General features: G+C 58.0%; 1 protein-coding gene across 13 annotated transcripts in view; it reads left to right on the top strand.

The window, feature by feature from the left end:
• The first annotated feature begins 7,465 nt into the window (after positions 1-7,465).
• EBF3 (EBF transcription factor 3) overlaps positions 7,466-17,898 on the top strand; it is a 109,866-nt gene continuing 99,433 nt past the window's right edge. For 2 of the 13 annotated variants that reach the window (XM_053922323.2, XM_053922312.2), the window contains exons 1-6: positions 7,466-8,083; positions 8,195-8,351; positions 8,708-8,771; positions 9,468-9,523; positions 12,474-12,547; positions 14,149-14,217. In XM_053922323.2, coding sequence (XP_053778298.1) covers positions 7,950-8,083; positions 8,195-8,351; positions 8,708-8,771; positions 9,468-9,523; positions 12,474-12,547; positions 14,149-14,217 — 554 coding nt within the window. In that variant the 5' untranslated portion in view covers positions 7,466-7,949. The remainder of the gene's footprint in view (positions 8,084-8,194; positions 8,352-8,707; positions 8,772-9,467; positions 9,524-12,473; positions 12,548-14,148; positions 14,218-17,898) is intronic. The other 11 variants (XM_053922311.2, XM_053922316.2, XM_053922317.2 and 8 more) reach the window with 7 other exon arrangements.

Below are 17,898 nucleotides of genomic sequence, written 5' to 3'. Positions count from 1 at the left end.
GGCGGCGCCTGTAGATGGCGCCCTGGCCCCACGCTAGGCTCGGAGCCGCGCGCGGCGGGGCGGCGCGCGGGCGGGGAGCTGGCGGGCGCGGCGCGCGGGGCTCCGCACTTGCAGTGGACTTGGACCAGGGCAGCCTGGCTCGGCAGGAAAAAAAAAAATCGAGATTATTGTTGGCGTTTTACATTTTAAATTGTTGGGGGCGCGGTTCCTGGGAGAAAAGAGGAGACCCCCAACCTGGCGGCGGCTGGGGCCTGGTGGCCACAGTGCGGCCCCATGCCCCGCTCTCCGGGCGCGCGGCCCGGGCAGGGCCGGGGAGGGTGAAGGCACGTGGGTGCGGGCGCGGGTCGGCGGTGCGGCGGCAAGGACACCAAGTTCAAAGCTGCCGGGAGAGCGTCCCCGAGGGCTGCCGGGAGCGCCCAGAGGCCACCCCCCCACCCCGCGCGGGGCGCGCCGCCCGAACCCGCGCCCGCCCTGCCGCCGGGGCTGTCGGCGCACTCCGCTTTGCAATGTAAATTTCAGCGGGACAAATTGCTTATTAATAGTCTAGAAGAGAAGCGGGTTTCTTTCTTTCTTCTTTTCTTTATCTGTTTTTATTTCTGCATGGCCCCTAGCTATGCCCTGGGCAGCCTCGCCACCCAGCAGTTTTCTCTTCATTTCAATATCCTAAAGAAAATGCAAATTTCCACAGTGTGGCCTTTTTAAAAAGTTAAATTAGGAACAGCTTAAAGTAACTCCATTAGTATGGAAAACATACACGTTTAACGTGGGAATAGTTTCCTCTTAGCGGGACTCATTTTGGACTGTAAATTTGGTAGACCCTCTGATTGGGAAAGAATCACGTCTCGGCTAAACGCGTCGCCAAAGGCGCACCCCCCCGCCCCCACCCCCGCTTGGCCTGCGCCGGGCTTCCCAGGAGGGGCCGGTCCGCCGCGTCGCGCCGCCAGGCCCGGTGCTCCCGTGCGGATCCCTGAGAAGTTGCGCCAACGTGAGTTAGCGGGAGGAGGGCCTGGCACACTTCTGTCCAAGGGCAGTGTGCGCGCCAGTCCCTCCCGGCTTCGTCGTCGTGGTCCCGAAGCTGAGATCATCGCCGGGGAGAACTGACCAGGCGGCGCGGCTGTCACCCACCAACCCGCTGTTGCGCGCGCGCAGGAACCGCTGTGTGCACATCGTCAGTGCGGCTGCGGAGCGGCCGAGGGTCGCGGCGGAAGCGGAGGCCAATCCAGTCCCGCTCTGTCCACTCCCACCCCTTGCCCTTTCACCCCCCAGCACCTCGGCCCGTGTTGGCGAACCTGGGCTTCAAACTAGAATTCCAGGGGCAAACTTCCAGGCTCCTTTAGCTTCCAGATGGGGGTCTTCGATTCTGTCAAAGGGTCTGCTTATCTCCCTCCTTTACCTTCAAGCCAGCGCCAAGGCTCTCCCTCCCTGCCCAGGAAAGAGTTAAGATTGACGGGGAGTTGGAGAAGTCTTGTTAGGATGTAATCTGCATTTTTAAACTACTGCGTAATAAAAAGTGAGAAGTTTTGAGACACCTTTCTTGATTATACCTTTGGCGATACTTTAGGTTTTACATTTAATTTGCATTTTGTTCTTAGTGAATATTGAAGCCTTGAGTGGAGGCTTGAATTTTATTAGGACATCTGGACTGACAATATCAAATCAGACACCAGTGTCCCAAAGCAAGCTAAAATTTCAGAGTTAATTAGAACGCAGTGTGTTTAATTAAAGCCAATTATAATATTTGAAATTATCTGATTGATCCATGTTTCCACAGTTTGGGTCTGTTTAGGTGTTGATTGGCGCGTTCTGTGGCTGTTCTACCTAGGAACTACTCTGGGGAAGTTTGCTTTGTAAACTGGAGGGGGCGGGAGCGCAATCCGCGTCCGGGAGCCGGCTCTGGCGCATCCTGCCCCACTGCCTTGGGGCGCCGCTGAACGCAGCTCGGGGAATCCCGGCTCCTTGTTAAGGCGGCTTCACCTTATTGAGTCCCCGGGACCCCGCCACGCACCAACTGTCCTTTCCCGGCTCGGGTGCCCGTCCGAGCTTTTCGCGGAGAGGTGACCTTTAAGGTTGCAGGGCGCGTCGGGAGAAGCCTGGCTCGCGGAAAGACAGTGTTCGGCTCGGGATTCTAGGTCTGGCTGAGGATCCCCAGGGCTGACTCAGAACGCTGGGGCAGCCACACTAGCCGAAGGAACCCCAGAGGAGTCAGGACAAGGAGACAGTGAGCTGCTCGCTTCCTGATTTCGCGCGGCAGGAGCGGAGGTGCGCCCCAGCGTCATCGGCCCGCTCGGAGCGCCGCGGAGAGTGAGTTCCGTGCAGTGTCCGCTGCCCCTCGCTCGGCCGGCCACTGGGAGGGCGTGCTACTCGCCAGCAAGGGCAGGGACGCGGCGCTCCACGCCCCGGCCTAGTTCCCAGGGCTGGGCTCGGCCTGACTTTTGCAGACGCACTTGGGCGGCAATTAGGACCAGGAGGCGGGTGGACGGGTACTCCGCGCTCCTGGGGTCACGGGGTCAGCGAGGCCTAGGTGCACCGGCCGCGCAGGAGCCGCAGCCCAGCTGTTGGGGCCGCCGGGGGAGCCTCGGCGGCCACCTGCCCCGGGGTAGGTGGGAGCCGCGCTGCTCCGCTCTCGGCTGCGCCGCGGCGCTCTGCTCTCCCCACCCCAGGAGGCGCTGTTTGTCAAACTTGGCCGCCTTGGCAGGAGGTGCCTGCATGTTCTCACGTGGAGAACTGCGCCTTTTGCAGTACTCGGGGGCCGGGCTTCAGGAGTCCTTGCCTTTCAGAGCGACGGGGGGCGGGGGGTTGCAAAGAACAGGGGTCCCAGACCCTTCAGAGTTCGCTTTTTACCTGTGAATCCTGCCAGGCCTGCCGCCTTCCGGCGCGGGGGAGAGGAGCCGGTCGGTGTGCCCCGGTGGGTTCGGGCGCAGTGCCCAGTTACTTGCCTCACAGAGCAAGCGGGGCGCGCGGCCTGGCTTGGGTTCAGTCCCACATGCCTCCGCAGGGCCCGGTGGCTGCCGCCTCTGCGCGGAGAGGAGGAAGGCGCCTTCTCTGGGCCTGAAAGACCCACCCGAACCTGCCCCCCCTTTGTGTGTAACTTAGGTTGGGGTGTTCTGAGTGTGGAGCTGTCGCTCGCCCGTCCTCCTGGGGCCCGCGGGCTGCGTGACCGTGCGACGCACGTCTAAGACCCGGCGCACTTGGGGGCCGCGTGACTGACCCGCAGGGGGCAGGGTTTGCCGGTGCCTGGCTGTTCCACCTTCCCCCGCAATTCACTGCACTTTCTAGGTGCGTCCTTCCGGAATCTCCCTATTCTCCGGTTCTCCAGGCCCTTACGGCCTCCTTCCCTTCCCGGCCCAAGGTCAGTCGGGTATCGGTTTGGGTTCTCCCGGCCTCCGCCTGTGCGTGACGCCGGGCCTCGGCCCCAGGCGGGAACTGGGTTGGAGGCCGCGTAGCCGGTGCGGTTTGAGCGTGACCCCTGGGCGCGGAGGACGTGGGGGCGGGCCGCGCTTGCAGCTAGCGCAGCGCTGGCTGTGAGAACGCGAACCGTGGGCCTTAGGCGCATGGGTTCCCACCGTTTCGAGCGCTGTAAGTGGCCTGGCTGAGTAGCCTGGGCCTGAGGCCACAGGCCCTATTAGGGCGCCTTGCCTGTCTGCGCTGGCGCGCCCCTGATCCCTCTGGGTGCTTGGCTTCCAGGAACCCCCGGCCCGGGCTTCTCCACGCCGGAAATGCACTTTATTACCCTTTGGAAGTCTGGTAGGGCGGTTGACAGGCTCTCAGACTCCGCAGGGAGCAAGAAGGGGCATCCACGGAGTGCCCTGGACACTGGGCCGGCTCTAGCTCCGCTCCCGGCCTCGGGCCCTGGGATCCCCAACTTGGCCGAAGTTTCTGGGTGGCTTGGAGACCAGTACCAGTCTGGCTCCCGCTCTCCAGGCCTGGCACCATGCAACCGTGTTGGACCCGGGATTGGGGAGGTGCGACGGGAAAGTTTACGCCTGGCACGCGCTGAACAGCCCCCCCCTCCCGCGGGTGGGTAGTGGGCGCAGTCAGAGGGCCTTGGCGAGCGCGGCGGAGGCGGGGGCATTGGCACAGCGCCGCCGGCAGGGAGGCCGGGCTGGGCTTGGGTGCCGGCGCTGTACGGTTATACCACCCGGCCCAGCTTCTGGTGGTGCGGCGCCTAGGAGGCCACGCGCTGCCCCGGCCCTGGGCCCCGCCCGCTGCTCCCCGAGCAGGACTCCAGGGGCGGCGGGCGCTCTCTCTCTCTCTGAGGTCACTGTCTGCTCCGGCACGACGTGGGGAGGACAGCTGGGCACTGGCCATCTGACTGACTCCGGCGTGACATCTGGGAGCCCACTGGTGTGTGGCACGCGAAGCGCTTGATGCCGCTATTTAAATGCAAATGTGAGGGGGCTCATTGAAGCCTCTCCCCGTAAATCCGCACAAAAGGAACACTTCCCACCCTCCGAGGAGGAGGCGGCGGCGATGGAGGCGGCGGCAGCGCGAGGGCCACCAGTGCAAATCGCGTAGAGCGGTCGCCTGCGCATTCTCGGCCCCGGGTTTACAGCGAAGGCCAGGCCCCGCCCGGCCGGCCCCTGGGAGCGCTCTGTGAGCGGAGGCTGGACCGGAGGTCTCCCGGGACCTGCGCAACTTCCAAAGTGCCAGCCTGCCCTCCCCTCGGCTTCCCCTACCTGGGTGTTGGGTGCCCTTAGCTCCCTAGAAAGGGAGGGGGTGGGGCGGAGCTCCCGCGGGAGGCGGCCGGGCGCAGGGACGCGCTCACAGCCTTTCTCCAGACTTCCAGGAATCGCCCTGCAGCCCCTCCCCCGCGCCGTGCGGCCTGGGTGCTCCAGCCCTCGCTCCTCTCCGCCTCGGCTCCCGCCCCATCAAAGCGAAAATCTTGGGGTAGGGTTAGGCGGGGGCCGAGGAGGCTGCGCTCCACGGCTGCCCTGCAGCAGGCCCGGGCCGAGACCCTGCCGGGGCGGCCAGTCCTGGTGCCTGCCGCTCGGAGCCAGCAGTGGAGTGACAAAAAAGATAAAGTTGGTGAATGATAAAGACCGTATTTTCCACGCTTTGGGTGCGGGACCAGATGATCTAGAAAATGAGCTGAAATGGATTCAGCCTCCGAGCCTGTTGTGAGAGCAGCTGATTCCCCCATTTCGGGCCAGATGGCTGCTGAACACAGATTTGCATTCATTTTCGCTTAATATCGTCCAAAACAGTGGGGCAGCTGCATTTGTTGTCAAAAAGGTTTAAAACCCCTTTTCTTTCTGGGGCAGGATCGTTACCTTATGTGATGGGCTTATAGAACTTTTTTTCCCTCTTTAGTCAACAGTATCAGATTTAGAAGGATTTGTTTTAAACCTTCTAATTTGGTAATCAGATTTAAATCGCCTTGGCGCGTGTAATCTGAATTAAAGATACTGTAAATGATTTTAAGCAGGATACTTTCGTTAGCGCAAGGAAGCGGGCACCTCCAGTGCGGGCCGGGCATTGTAGGAAGTGTGCCACAAAGAAGGCATTGTTTCCGATTTCTAACTTCATCTTTCCCGAAAAGGCATTTTGCATATTCTGACAATAACGCCGGCCTGGCCGCTGGCCCTGCCGGGAGCCCCCAGGCAGCTAGACTCGCGGAGACAAAGCGACTTCTCAACCCCACCCTCCACTGATGGCCAACTTTACTTTGCGTTGTCTCTCCGGGAAGAAAGCGTCCCCCCTACACTCAGCCTGCTGTGGGGGGAAAGCTCTGGGCTTATTAGGAATACAGAAATTTTCTCTTAATTTATCGTGAATAGTTTCCATACACTTTGATTTAAGGTTATTAACATTCTATACAGTGGCATCTTTAATATGTGGCGATCGCTTCTAAAGACTAATCTCATTACCCTCAAATAGTCATAAAATATGATTTTATTATACTTACGTATTTAATTAGACGGCCGGCTCCGTAATGGATTTTGAGATGGGACCGACGCAACAGTCGGTTGATAATTCACTTATCTTGGGCAATAGTCATTAACCCCCAACACCAGCAAAATAGATCGCTTTCCAACACATCCTGTTTCTCACCCCTTCCAAGAGGCTTGGGGGGGGGTCCCCAGATAATGTCAATCGGACTTCGATTTTCCCGATTAATTAAAATATTAACGTACACACCCTGCCAATTCATAAAAAAAGGGAGTGCTACCCCAGGCCCTGCGGGAAGAGGCTGCCCGGCGACGCTCTTGCGCCCCGTAACCTGTTTGGGTTTTGTTTGTTTGTTTTAATCAAAAGAGCCTGATTTCTCTCGGCAGGGAAGTGCCAGGACAGCTCTCGGTGGTCCCCTGGGTCTCCAGTCCCAGTCGCGCAGATGTCCTTTAGGCGGGCTGTGCGCCTGGGCTCGGAGTCCGTGCTGCGGGAGCCCGGCCGCCCGGCCCACGCTCTGCCCGCGCCCCGCCGCCCTCCCGATTCCTCGAAACTAGGTCGGGAAGCCGCGCGCCGCGCGCTTACCCGGGCCTGGCGGCACCAGGGGTAGGACCGGGGCGCCCGCGGCGTCCGCTCGGCTTTTAGAGCGGCTGGCGCCGGGGAGGTCTGGGCACCGCGCAGGGCGCGCAGCCTGACACCCGGCTCCAGGTCGCCTGACAGGCCGGGCGCGCTTCCTGTCCTCCCGGAGAGCCCGGAGCCTTCTTTGTCACTCGCTGCGCCTAAAGACAGGCCGGGAGACGGGGTCTCCCGTGGCCACCGGGAAAGAGAGCATCTGGCAAAGCCCGCCTCCGACGTGGGTCCCTAGCCCAGCATTCGGCGGCCTCCGCCGAGGCAGCCGACACGGGCGTCCGGCGAGGCCCAGATCGGGGCAGACCTGTCTCCCCGGCAGCCTTAGGTCTGCTCGGAAGCCAGGCTGAGCTGAGCGCCCCGCCTGGGCGGGGGAGCCCTGCTGCCGCCCCCCGCCCGACGCTCACCTCGCCAGCTCCCTCCCCGCGGCCGGCCTTCCTCTCCTCACTTTTCCCCTTGGGCCGCCCCGGGGCGGGCTGCGGCCCCTTGCATTTATTGCATGCATTTGTGCAACTTGGGGCGCCTCGGCATGTCACCCCCTCCTTTCTGCCGTGTTCTGACTGCCTCTGTGATTCGGGGAGAAGGTATTAGGGGGCCCACGCTGCAATCGCGCACTGGTTGCTGCATTTCAAGATTTATTTGGGCGAGTAGTAACTTCCTTGGCTGCGGGTGGGCGCGAGGCGCCGCAGCGCGTGGCTGGGGGCGGCGGCGCTTGGTGGCGCTCGGCGGCGCTCGGCGGCGGCGGGGCTCGCTGGGCTCGCCGGGCTCGGGCCGGCTCGCGCGCCGTCAGGCAGTCAGTCGGCGAGCGCGGCGGCGGCGGCGAGGGGCGCGGCGAGGGGCGGCCGCTCCCATATATGGCGCAGGCGCCGCCCCCCGACGTCACCCTCTGACAGCGCCGCTCCCGGGGGCTTCGAGTTTTGGCTCCCGGGAAAGGGTCCATTCCTCGGGGAGAGAGGGCTGAGTTTTGTGCGCCTCCGTCCGCTGCGCGCGCCGCTCCAGGCCCCGCCGCGCCCCGCCTGCGCCCGGGACTGCGCCGCGGCTCTCACTGCCCCGTTTATTTGTCTTTGGAGCAGGCGGGCCGCGCCAGAAGCGGACGATCCCGCAGTGTCCTGCAGCCGCGGACGCCGCCTGGCTAGGATGACACCACGTTGAGCGCGCCTGCAAACAACAACAACAACAGCCAGCGCCTGGCCGCGCGTCCTGCTTCTCCTGCTTCTCCGGAGCGCCGCCGCCGCCGGTGTAGCCGCCGGTGCAGCCGCCGGTGCAGCCGCCCCCGCGCCCCCGGCCGTCCGGAGCGCACGGCCGCCGGTGTATGTCGCGCCTGCCCGGGACGGGCTGAAGCCGGCGGCGGGCCGGACCGCAGGCGCCGAGCCCCGAGCGCCGCTGCTCGCGGAAGCGCTTTCGGCCGGGAGCGGCGGCCGCCGCCAGCAGTTTTCATGTTTGGGATCCAGGAGAACATTCCGCGCGGGGGGACGACCATGAAGGAGGAGCCGCTGGGCAGCGGCATGAACCCGGTGCGCTCGTGGATGCACACGGCGGGGGTGGTGGACGCCAACACGGCTGCCCAGAGGTACGTACCGGCCGGCCCCGCGCGCCCCGGCCCGCGCTCCGGCCCCACCGCGTCCCCGAAGCCGGCCGGCGCCGCGCTCCTCACCGGGCCGCTGTCTCTTTCCTCCCGCAGCGGCGTGGGGCTGGCGCGGGCGCACTTCGAGAAGCAGCCGCCCTCCAACCTCCGGAAATCCAATTTCTTCCACTTCGTGCTGGCGCTCTACGACAGGCAGGGGCAGCCGGTGGAGATCGAAAGGACCGCTTTTGTGGACTTTGTGGAGAAAGAGAAAGTAAGTGCGAGCACACAGTCACACCCTCCATCTTTCTAGAAGTGGGAGGCAGGCGGTGCCCCAACGCGGTGGCCCGGAGAGCCCCCCTCGGCGGCAGGGCGGCTCGGCCAGGCGCCCCCGCCGCCACGTGCGCCGGCCGGACCGCCGAGGGCTGGGCGACTCCTCTGCGCCCCCGTACTCGTGCGGGGCCAGGAGGGCGCTGGGCCGCCAGCAGGAAAGTGACATCACCGCGCTGCTCCGAGATAGGAATCCTGCCCTGCGTGAGGCCACGGGGCCTCGGTGGTGCAGGGGGACCTAGCGCCGTGGCCGCGCGGACGCCGACCGCACTAAATGCAATTATTTATCGTTACTTTCAGGAGCCCAACAACGAGAAAACCAACAACGGCATTCACTACAAACTCCAGCTGTTGTACAGCAACGGTAAGTGGCCGCTGCTCGATTCCCGGCCCCTGCCCGGCTCGCTCTCCTTTCCCGAGATGCTTAAAGGACATAAAGATTTTGAGATTAAAATGACACGGATGTAAACACGAAATCTTCTCATGGCATAGAAGGAAAACAAAACAGAGACGATCGATAAGTCGATGGCACTTCCCATGATTAACCGGTGGGGCTTGAAGTAGAAAGTAAAAAGCAGATCGATAGCGGCTCCAGCTGAACATCACTTTTAAGTGACTTTTTTCAATTTTGCAAATTAATGTTAATTATTGAGATGGGGGTAGCTCCGTGAACCAGGCATAACTTACTTCCTGGGCTCGAGATTTGAGAAAATCCTCGAGAGACGTTAGAGTTCAGACTCTGCTTCGTGCCTTGCTTTCTGTTTTCTAAAAATAAATGACCACACGGGCCCGCAGGCAGGGCGGCCAGGCCTGCTCTCCGCCGCACACCCTTCTTGCACCTTGCAGGGCAGACCCTGAGAGTCTTAAGGTCCTTAATTGAGAAAAGAAAAAATAATAAAACGAGCAGTGATTGGGGTTTTCTTTCTTGCCTGTTAAAGGGCATGCCTGAGTTTTGCTGCATCACGGGCTGCAGTCCCTGAGTCCCGGACTTCCTGTGCCCGGGTGCCCTTGCTACAGTCCTGATGAGAACCTGTGTCTGTTGGTTTTCTTTTCCCTCCAGGAGTCAGAACGGAGCAGGATCTGTACGTTCGCCTAATAGACTCAATGACCAAACAGGTGAGAAAGTTGAAACCCCTGCCCCGATTTTTCACTGCTGAGCTGGGGGTGTGCTGGGGCCCAGCGACTAGCAGACTGACAAATGGTTCTCCTGTTTTTGTTTTGCGCTTAGTTTCCTTGACATGCTAATGAGAATTCCATATTTATTGGAATAAATGAAGCGATTGGCAAAATAGTTTGTTGTCATAGAACAGGACAGATATGTTGTATTAAATGGCTTGTGATTGGATTCAAGTTCTCTCTTAATTAATTATGGTAATTAATATTTGACAGAAAAATTTCAAGATGCCCCCTTCCGTATGTTTTTCGAATGTTTTTTCTTTCTCCTTGGAATCATTTCATTGATTTTCTTTTTTCTAAACAATGGCAACTAAGTCCTTCCCAAAGCCCATCGAGCGGGGCTTGATTAGTTCATTCTTCTCCTTTCCCGTGTGACGGTCCAGTAGCACGAGACGTTTATTTGGATTTAAAAGTTAAATGTGTTGGGGTGAAAAGTCACCTTGTTCTCCTCTAGTCCATCTTCACCTCTCGGCCCCCCATCTCCATAATTCAAACTCTGAGCTCCAGGGGTCACCCCAAGCCGCCCATTGCTCAGGGAGCAGCTCTGGCTCCCTCTCCCACCCTCTGTCATACCTTGTAAATAACATAATTACAAGCAGTTCCTTATTAAATTATTTAACCTGTCTTGGTCAACTTTTCCGAGGATAACTATTGGCTCTCGGCAATGCCACCGAGGGCAGGAAAGCGCTCCCTCTTTTTGACATTGTGCAGCCTCTGGCTGGTTTTGTGCTGGGTGGTACGTTGCCGTTCAGTTGCTTTACAGATTTTTTCCCTCCTTTTCTTAAAAATAGAGGGTTGGGGGAGGGGAAAGTCCAACGCACAAATTAAATCCACTCGGCACAGATTGATTTAAAATGTACTTCCAAGCTGGGCTGCAGGCTCGGACAGGAACGTGGCGTCTGCCTTTCTGAACAGCAGCCGGAGAGAGCCAGCTCCTCCACGCTTCCTGCAGCCCAGCGCGTCTGCCTCCCACCCGGCGGGCAATCGGTTTCCGATTTTACTTCCCCTTCAGAAAGTTTGTCCTTGCCTAGCCAGCGAGCGTGGTAGATTTTAACATCTCGGCGGGAAGACAGGGTGGTTTTCTCGTAGAGTAAAACAGACCTGACAGGTAAACTATGCTTTTTTTTTCTGACAAAGACAGGCCGTGTGCCCTTCGGTAGTTATTTCACTGGGACTCAGAGAAGCCTGCGGGAGCTGGGTTGCTCCGAGACAGGGGGCTTTCATTTCTTTGTATGTAAGGGCTGATGTTTTCCCGGAAACGCTGTCGTGTCATTAAGCGGTTAATGCAGGCGGCCCTAAGTCTCCCTGTTGTTTCAAGTTCACTTTTATTGTTCATTTAGCCACGGACCTTTGCAGTAGAAACAGGACTGAAAATAAAGGCATTTAATCTCCTCTCACTGACGGGGATGGTGGGGGCGGGGGGGAGAAAGGGAAAGAAATCGCCCAGTAACTGATCAAAGAGTCAATGGCGCTGAACCGACAGTTTATGGATTTCTGTTTGTGCTACAAAATAAAAAATAAATCAAATATAAATATGGGGCTCCATCGGAAGACAAGCGCGCTCTCAGAAGAGCTGGTGCCAGCCGCGCGCCCTGCAGCCCCAGGCGGCCATTGGCCTGCGGTGACTCCGAGGTTCGGAGCCCGCGGGAGGGAGGCTGTGGCAAAGGGGCTCCGGGGACGCTGCCCTCTTCCCAGAGGGAAGCCCGGCTTGCTCGGGAAAGGACTTTGTCCACCTGGAAGTGGAGGAGAGTGTCAGAAGTGCCCGAGGAGGTTGGAAGTAATTTCCAGATAATTTTTTGAAGTGGGGGGGCGGGAACTGGAGGGGACTCCCCTCCCCCTTCCGCGGAATTTTCTGCCGGGAACGTGTAGCTCCCGCCCCCGCCCCTGCCTCTTCTCCGGTGGCCTTTCCCTTTCTTTTCCTTTTCTTTTTCTTTTCTTCTTCTTTTTTTTTTTTTTTTGGAGCGGGCGGCCGGCTCGGTCCGGCGGCGGAGCGGGGTGCGCGCGGTGGCGAGCGCACCTAGGGCTGCGCACCATCTGGCGAAGCCTCTGCTCAAAACCCACCCGAGCGTGTGCGCAGACACCGCCGTTTTACCCGAGAAAAATCATTGTTAGCAGTTTCAAAATAAACACCAGATTGGCCATTAGCACTTTCTTTCCCAATATCATCGGGCGAGGAGCACGTGGCCGCGCGGGGCCGGCGCCCGGGGCCCTCCTGAGGAGCTTCCGCGAGGCCTGGGCCCGCCGCGGCCACGTGAGGCTGCTGCGGACCGGCTCCAGGGCCTCCCGCCGCCTGCAGAGCCGGGTTTGGCCCGGCCGGTAGGCGGCCCGCGGACTCTAGGCGGCGGCTGGGCCCGGCGGGCGGTCCACCGCTGGTACCTGGGCTGGAACGCGCCCTCCTTGCTCGAGCGCGGGGAGCGCGCAGGGCGGGCGCGGCCCGGGGCTCCAGGAAACCGCTGCCCCAGCCCGGCCATTGCCCGCTTCCTTAGTCGCAGAGACCGCAGCGTGTTCTCAGCGGTCTCCGCCAACCCGCACATGGAGCTCGGATCAGACAATGGCCTGAGGACGCGGGCCAGCAGCGGTGCAGGCAGCCGAGGGGCCGGCAGCCCCGTGTGCCGGGGTCGATGCCAGTCCGCCCTGGCTCCCTGTGCCCTGGTCTTGCCCACGCGGCCGGTGTCCTCCCAGCCGGAGGCCTCGCGCAGGCCCGCAGGGCGCTGCGGAGAAGGGGCCGCCTTGGCCCGGCCCCGCTCCTGGCCGCCCGGCGGGAGAGTGGCCTGGCTGGGCCGCTCCGCCTCCCCCGCCCGCCTTGCACCTGCCGCCCCGCGAGGCCTGGGCGACCGGACGCCAAAGCCGGGGCTCCGCTTAACCTCCGCCTCTGCTTGTCCCCGCTCAGGCCATCGTCTACGAGGGCCAGGACAAGAACCCGGAGATGTGCCGCGTGCTGCTGACCCACGAGATCATGTGCAGGTGAGCGGAGGGCGGGTGGGCGGCGGGCAGGCGGCGGCCTCGGCGCCAGCTGCGGCTACAAAGGACGCCGCGCCCTGGCGCCGCCACCCCGCTCGGCTTCGGGATGGGCTTCGATTGAAATGTAATCGGCCGGCCGCAAGCCGCAGCCCAAGAGCCCGGCTCACTTCCCCCGTGGCCAGGGTCCCCGCCACCGGCTGCTCGCGGAGCCCATAAATATGTGGGCGGTGTCGCTGCGGTGTCCTGGGTGCCGCCTGTGTCCTCCGTGCGGAGGAGCCAGGGATCGCTGGAGCCCCTCGGCCACCCTCTCCTGCAGCGCCGCGTCCGAGCCGTGCAGCCGGCTGCCGCTGGTGGAAGGAAACCGCTCTGTCCGCCTGGCAGCGCTGCGAGCCGAGCGCCGGACCCGGAGTCCGCCGCCGGCTGACCTCCTCCCCAGGGCAGCCAGGCGCCCTTCCCGGGCTGTTGGAGCGCAGAGCGCGCCTTCCCTGAGATCTCTGTCGGAAGAGCAATTTCCCACCTGTTTTTTCCCTAACTACCGCAAGAGTTTCACCCCGACATGGCAAATAAAAATGCGTCATTGACTTTGCATGTGCGCCTGTGAAATATGGTCGGGAGGAGTAACAGGGCCTGCTTTGCAGGCGCGGGCGGCAGTGGCGGGCGCAGACCCGGCGGGGCAGGCTCTGCCTGGCTGCGGGGCCGGCTGTCTAAATGCCATTTCTGAGCAGACATATTGTTACAGCACTAATATACAAAAGCTGACTTTTTCTCATATCAGGTAATAAATATAAATTACAACCAATAAAGTGGAATTTCTTTATTATCCACTTCTGCATGTTCTGCAATTAACATCGAAAGCGCACAGATGTGATTTAGGCTGTGAGTGGAAGGCCGTAGACTTTCTTTAATCACTTTAGCTGTCAGCTTTAAAAGGCTTTATATACTTTGCCTACCATATGGTGTTAATTTAGCTAATTTAGACATGTAACCATTATACAAGTATGCTTTTTTAAAATGCAAGAAGCATAACATTTTTGTTTCATTTCTGCTTTAATTAAAGTTTCAATAACAGAGTTAAGGTAGGCTTAAAGGAGGAACAATAGAAGTTTCTGATAGATTGATGCGTGCTTTTGTGGTTATAATTAATAAATGCCCAAAAGAAATATTGGCTGAAGGTGGCATCTTGCGTCTTTCCCAGAAATAACAGCTTGACAATTAGAGGTAAACAAAAGCTGAAGCTGTGAAAAGTTATTCCCAAGCCTCCCGCCTCCCCTTCTCCTCAGTTCACTGCAAAGACAAACACCTACAACATGTCTTCTGTATTTGAGCATCAAGCCTGTAGACGGTGGCTGTTACCCTCCTCCTAGGAGCGGACTTGTTCAACCCTGCTCCTTCCGGTGGGGTAGAAAGTTACACCCTAAGTTTAGCCACAGAGCACGTGAGCTCTCCGGGTTTACATGTGCCAAGCAGTCTTGGTAGGGCGACTTATTTTGTTGACACCGGCCTCTTTACCGTCAGACGTAAAAAAAAAAACAAAACCCAAATTACACGTCGGGCGTAAAAGCATGACACGTGCATTAAAGCCCCTGTTTACCGTTCCTCCACAGCCGGTGCTGTGACAAGAAAAGTTGTGGCAATAGAAACGAGACACCCTCGGACCCTGTAATCATTGACAGGTAAGGAGGACGTCTTTCTTTTCTCAAAACAGAACCGCAGCCCCAGCCAAAGCCTTTGCCTCGCCTGGTTTGCAGCCGCTGCCTGGCGCTCAGGCTGGGGCTGAGCCCTGTGCGGCGTGTGCTGTCCGCCTGCGTTACCGTGCACAGGTGGGTTGACTTGGAAACCTGGAGGCTGGCTCTGTGGGGATTCGGTAATTGCTTTCCAGTTGTCAGGGGAAGCGGTTTCATCTGCCACTGCTCTCGCTGTGAGGAGCACTTTATGCCTAGAGAGTTCCTGGCTTTAAACCCAGAGATATGTCATAAAATGCTTTTTGCTAATTTGTTAACAAGTATTTCATTTTTACGTTATTTTTATCTCGGATGAGAGCTGCCGTGGAGACTTGGGTGGTGTGGCTGGTGTCCTCCTTGCCCAGTGTTAGAATGAATTTAATCTGCTCTCAATTAGTTACAAAATGTCTCCTAATTTTTTTCCAATTGTGGCTGTCGTTTTATGTCAAGTAGCAAATATGTAACTAACAAACCAAAGTTGTTATAATTGAAACTAATTACACATGCTGGTTACATTTTCCAACATTAATTTCCATAACTAGATGAGCTGTATGCATTCTTTACATTTGCTGCTCTTCATCTTGCTATTTATCATGTTCCTTGGGCCACACTGCATCCTTTGAAGCTACTACTCATCAGCCCTAATAGAGTTACTGTGCATTTGGTGTTGCTTTAGTTGAGACAACAAAACCACCACACTCACCCCCATCGCTGGGTGGCTGTGGCCTGGACGGGGGAGGGTTTCTTTCTTCCCAACAGAGGGTAACAGCAGCAGAAGGCCCAGGGGGTGATGGGCTGCAGGTCTTGGAGTGGGCACCCACATCGGCTAAACACTGGCTGTGCACACCTGACACCCGTTTTGTGAAGCAGAGGTTTAGCCTGTTTTGAAGAGGGGTTGGATTTCAGCTGCTTTCATTACAAAGTTATCTTTTGATCGTGAACTTTGCTGTCCAGTGTCTGAAAAATTAAACCCGGAAAACTCCCCGAGTTAAGCCTGAAGAAATCCGCGCCACCAGTGGGGAGAAATGCTAATGTTGAACTAGCTGGAATAGCTGTTTGCTTAGTGGGGAATGCTCGGTATCTGACAGAAGGGGCGGCTCTCTTATTAGTAATCAAATAGGGCTGCCCAGTTGTGGCCATCACTCAGCCAGGGAGAACCCGCTCAACACTTTGGAGAACTCCAGCTAAAAAAAAAAAAAATCAATATCGTCATATTTGTCTGCAGTGTGGCGGCTGTGGAGATCTTCCAGCGCCGGCGTGTTGTCGGGTACCTGCACCTGTTTTGTTTTCGTGATTGGCTAGAAGTGTTTGAACAGCCTGGGAATCTCGTCTGGCTGTAAGATGCTCGAGGAGGCAGCGTGTGCTTGCTCATGACACAGGACGGGGAAGGGTTTCATCTTCTGAGTTGTCTTCAATTTGTGACACGGGCGCATTTGAAAAGATGACTTGTTTTCAAATCGTGAGGTGTTCAGCACGGCACAGTAACTGAGGAGCCGTGTCTGTCGATTCAGCCGACGTACTGGGGGCTGTGTTTTCCCCTCAAAGCCACTTTGGGTTTGTGTGACAGCCCATCGAGTATTGACTATTAATACGGGATAATCTGCGACACTCGGTGTTTATCACGCGGGGGGCAATAGCTTCCGTACCTGTGCAGAAATAGACTCGTTAATTCTTGTCTGAGTGAATGCTCTCTTATCTGTGGTTAATGAGAGTATGTGCTGAGATTGCTACCGCCTCTCTAACCTGAGAGAAGTGAGCGAGCATCTGATATTCTGGAGGCACGAGAGGAGGGAAAACCGTGAAAACATTTGGTTAATGGGTTTACCGAGTTTATTGGAAGAAGGAGGACTTCGGTCCGGTTCGTGCCTGGCACAGAGGCTTCGGAGGTCTTAATTATTGATGAGAAATCTGCTCTGCCTCTAAATTCAAAGATATGACAATTTTATAGGAATTTTAATCGCCTCCCGTGCTAGGGATGCGAAGGTGAGGGTAGTTTTATCCAATGACAAATGGGGTGTACACTTTGCCATTGTTAAGAGAGCTGTCACTTGTAATGACAAAATACTACGCACATTTGGTTGCTTGGCGAAAGCCCTTGCGTTGTGACTGCAGCAGCATTCCCATCTTCAGGGCGAGGGACGTTTCTGGGGAGGGCACGAAGAATTTAGTGTTCACTCTGGCAAGTTGTGTCAACTGGGGACAGAAAGGTGCCCGTAGGAGGGGCTGTCTTTCGAGAGGGATGCAGCCTTTTGCGACGGGGGCACGTCTCCGTTTTGTAGTGAGAATCGTTTCTGTGGGGCGAGCGTTGCCTCCTCGAGTCGGTTGCTCAAGTGTGGTGTGCGCCCGGGCTGCCCCTGGAGTGCGGCGGGACGGAGTGCCCCGCCAGACGGGCGCGCCGGCCTGCAGGTCCTCATCAGCACTGTCATTACTTGGTTAGTTGGCTTAAAAAAGAATTATATACAACGTGCTTCACCGGCTCCTGGTGGCCTTTGGATACGTTTAGCAGTTTCTGACCAGATAAGGCGTATTTGTCCTGAGGATACAAACCAATAATTCCAACCTGAATTGAGATCAATGGGCCCACGCTTGTTCTAGCGCACAGCGAGGCTCCTCCACAGGCCGAGCCCCTTCCCTCTGTCAGGACAGAGAAGGCGGCTCCTCACTCTGGCAGGCAAATCCCAGTCTGTGGACTCTGGCGCCTTCAATCAATTAATTACACAATTTAGTTCAGTTATGTTTCACAAGCATTAAACACTCCTGAGCAGCGTGGAAGACCCTCGGAGTCAAGAAGAGGGGAAAGTGAGGGTGTTCTGCGTTAGGAAACCCTTTTATTGTGAAGGTTTCACTTACCTTAGCTGTTTCCTTCCTCATAAAACAATGCTGGAGAAACCATCGTTTATAGCTCCAAAAATACAATTATACGGCAGTGTATTTGAAAGAATGTAACGACTGGGGTAGAAGAGAAACCCAACACTGTGAAGCAGGAGCGGGGTCAGTAGAGAGCTACCAGGGTGGAGGGCGTGCGTGTGGACGGTAGTGACCTGCAGAGAGCCCGAAGAAGGGCACGTGTGTGTACACACCGTGCACCCCCCCACATACATGCATGTGTGTACACACACACACACACACACACACACACGTCATGTTTTATGGCATTGCTGAAAAGGACAGGGTGTCGTTTTCCTCGTGGAATAATGTTTTCTGGGAAAACACAAAAGCAGATGGTCTTCATTAAGGAACACCCATTGTCCACACAGCCCGACTATGAACAGATAAATCTCTCCTGTTTCACCCGTGCATTCCAAGGGCTGTGAATGATTACAGGATGTCGGTGTAGCCGCTAAACCAAAACCACACTTCGGCTGTCGTCCTCCCGTGCCATCCCATCCTGGGGTGTCACCTGAGGCCCTGTGGACATGCCGGGGGGCCACATGCTCTTACCTCCACCGCCGCCTGGCCGAGTGGACCCAGGCTCAGGGTCCAACTGTTGCAACCGGGCAGGCGTGCCGTGGGTGCTGGGACGTCTGACCGGACCGGTCACACGCGGCCCCACGCGGTGCCCGGAGGGAGCGCGCGCACAGCGGGGCGGTTCCAGATGGCACGGTCTCCGGCGGCCCGCGCGCGGGCATCCCC

Source organism: Desmodus rotundus, chromosome 4 (genome assembly GCF_022682495.2).
Source record: "Desmodus rotundus isolate HL8 chromosome 4, HLdesRot8A.1, whole genome shotgun sequence".
Taxonomy (NCBI): Eukaryota; Metazoa; Chordata; class Mammalia; order Chiroptera; family Phyllostomidae; genus Desmodus; species Desmodus rotundus.
This window is presented reverse-complemented; position numbering and strand designations above follow the sequence as displayed.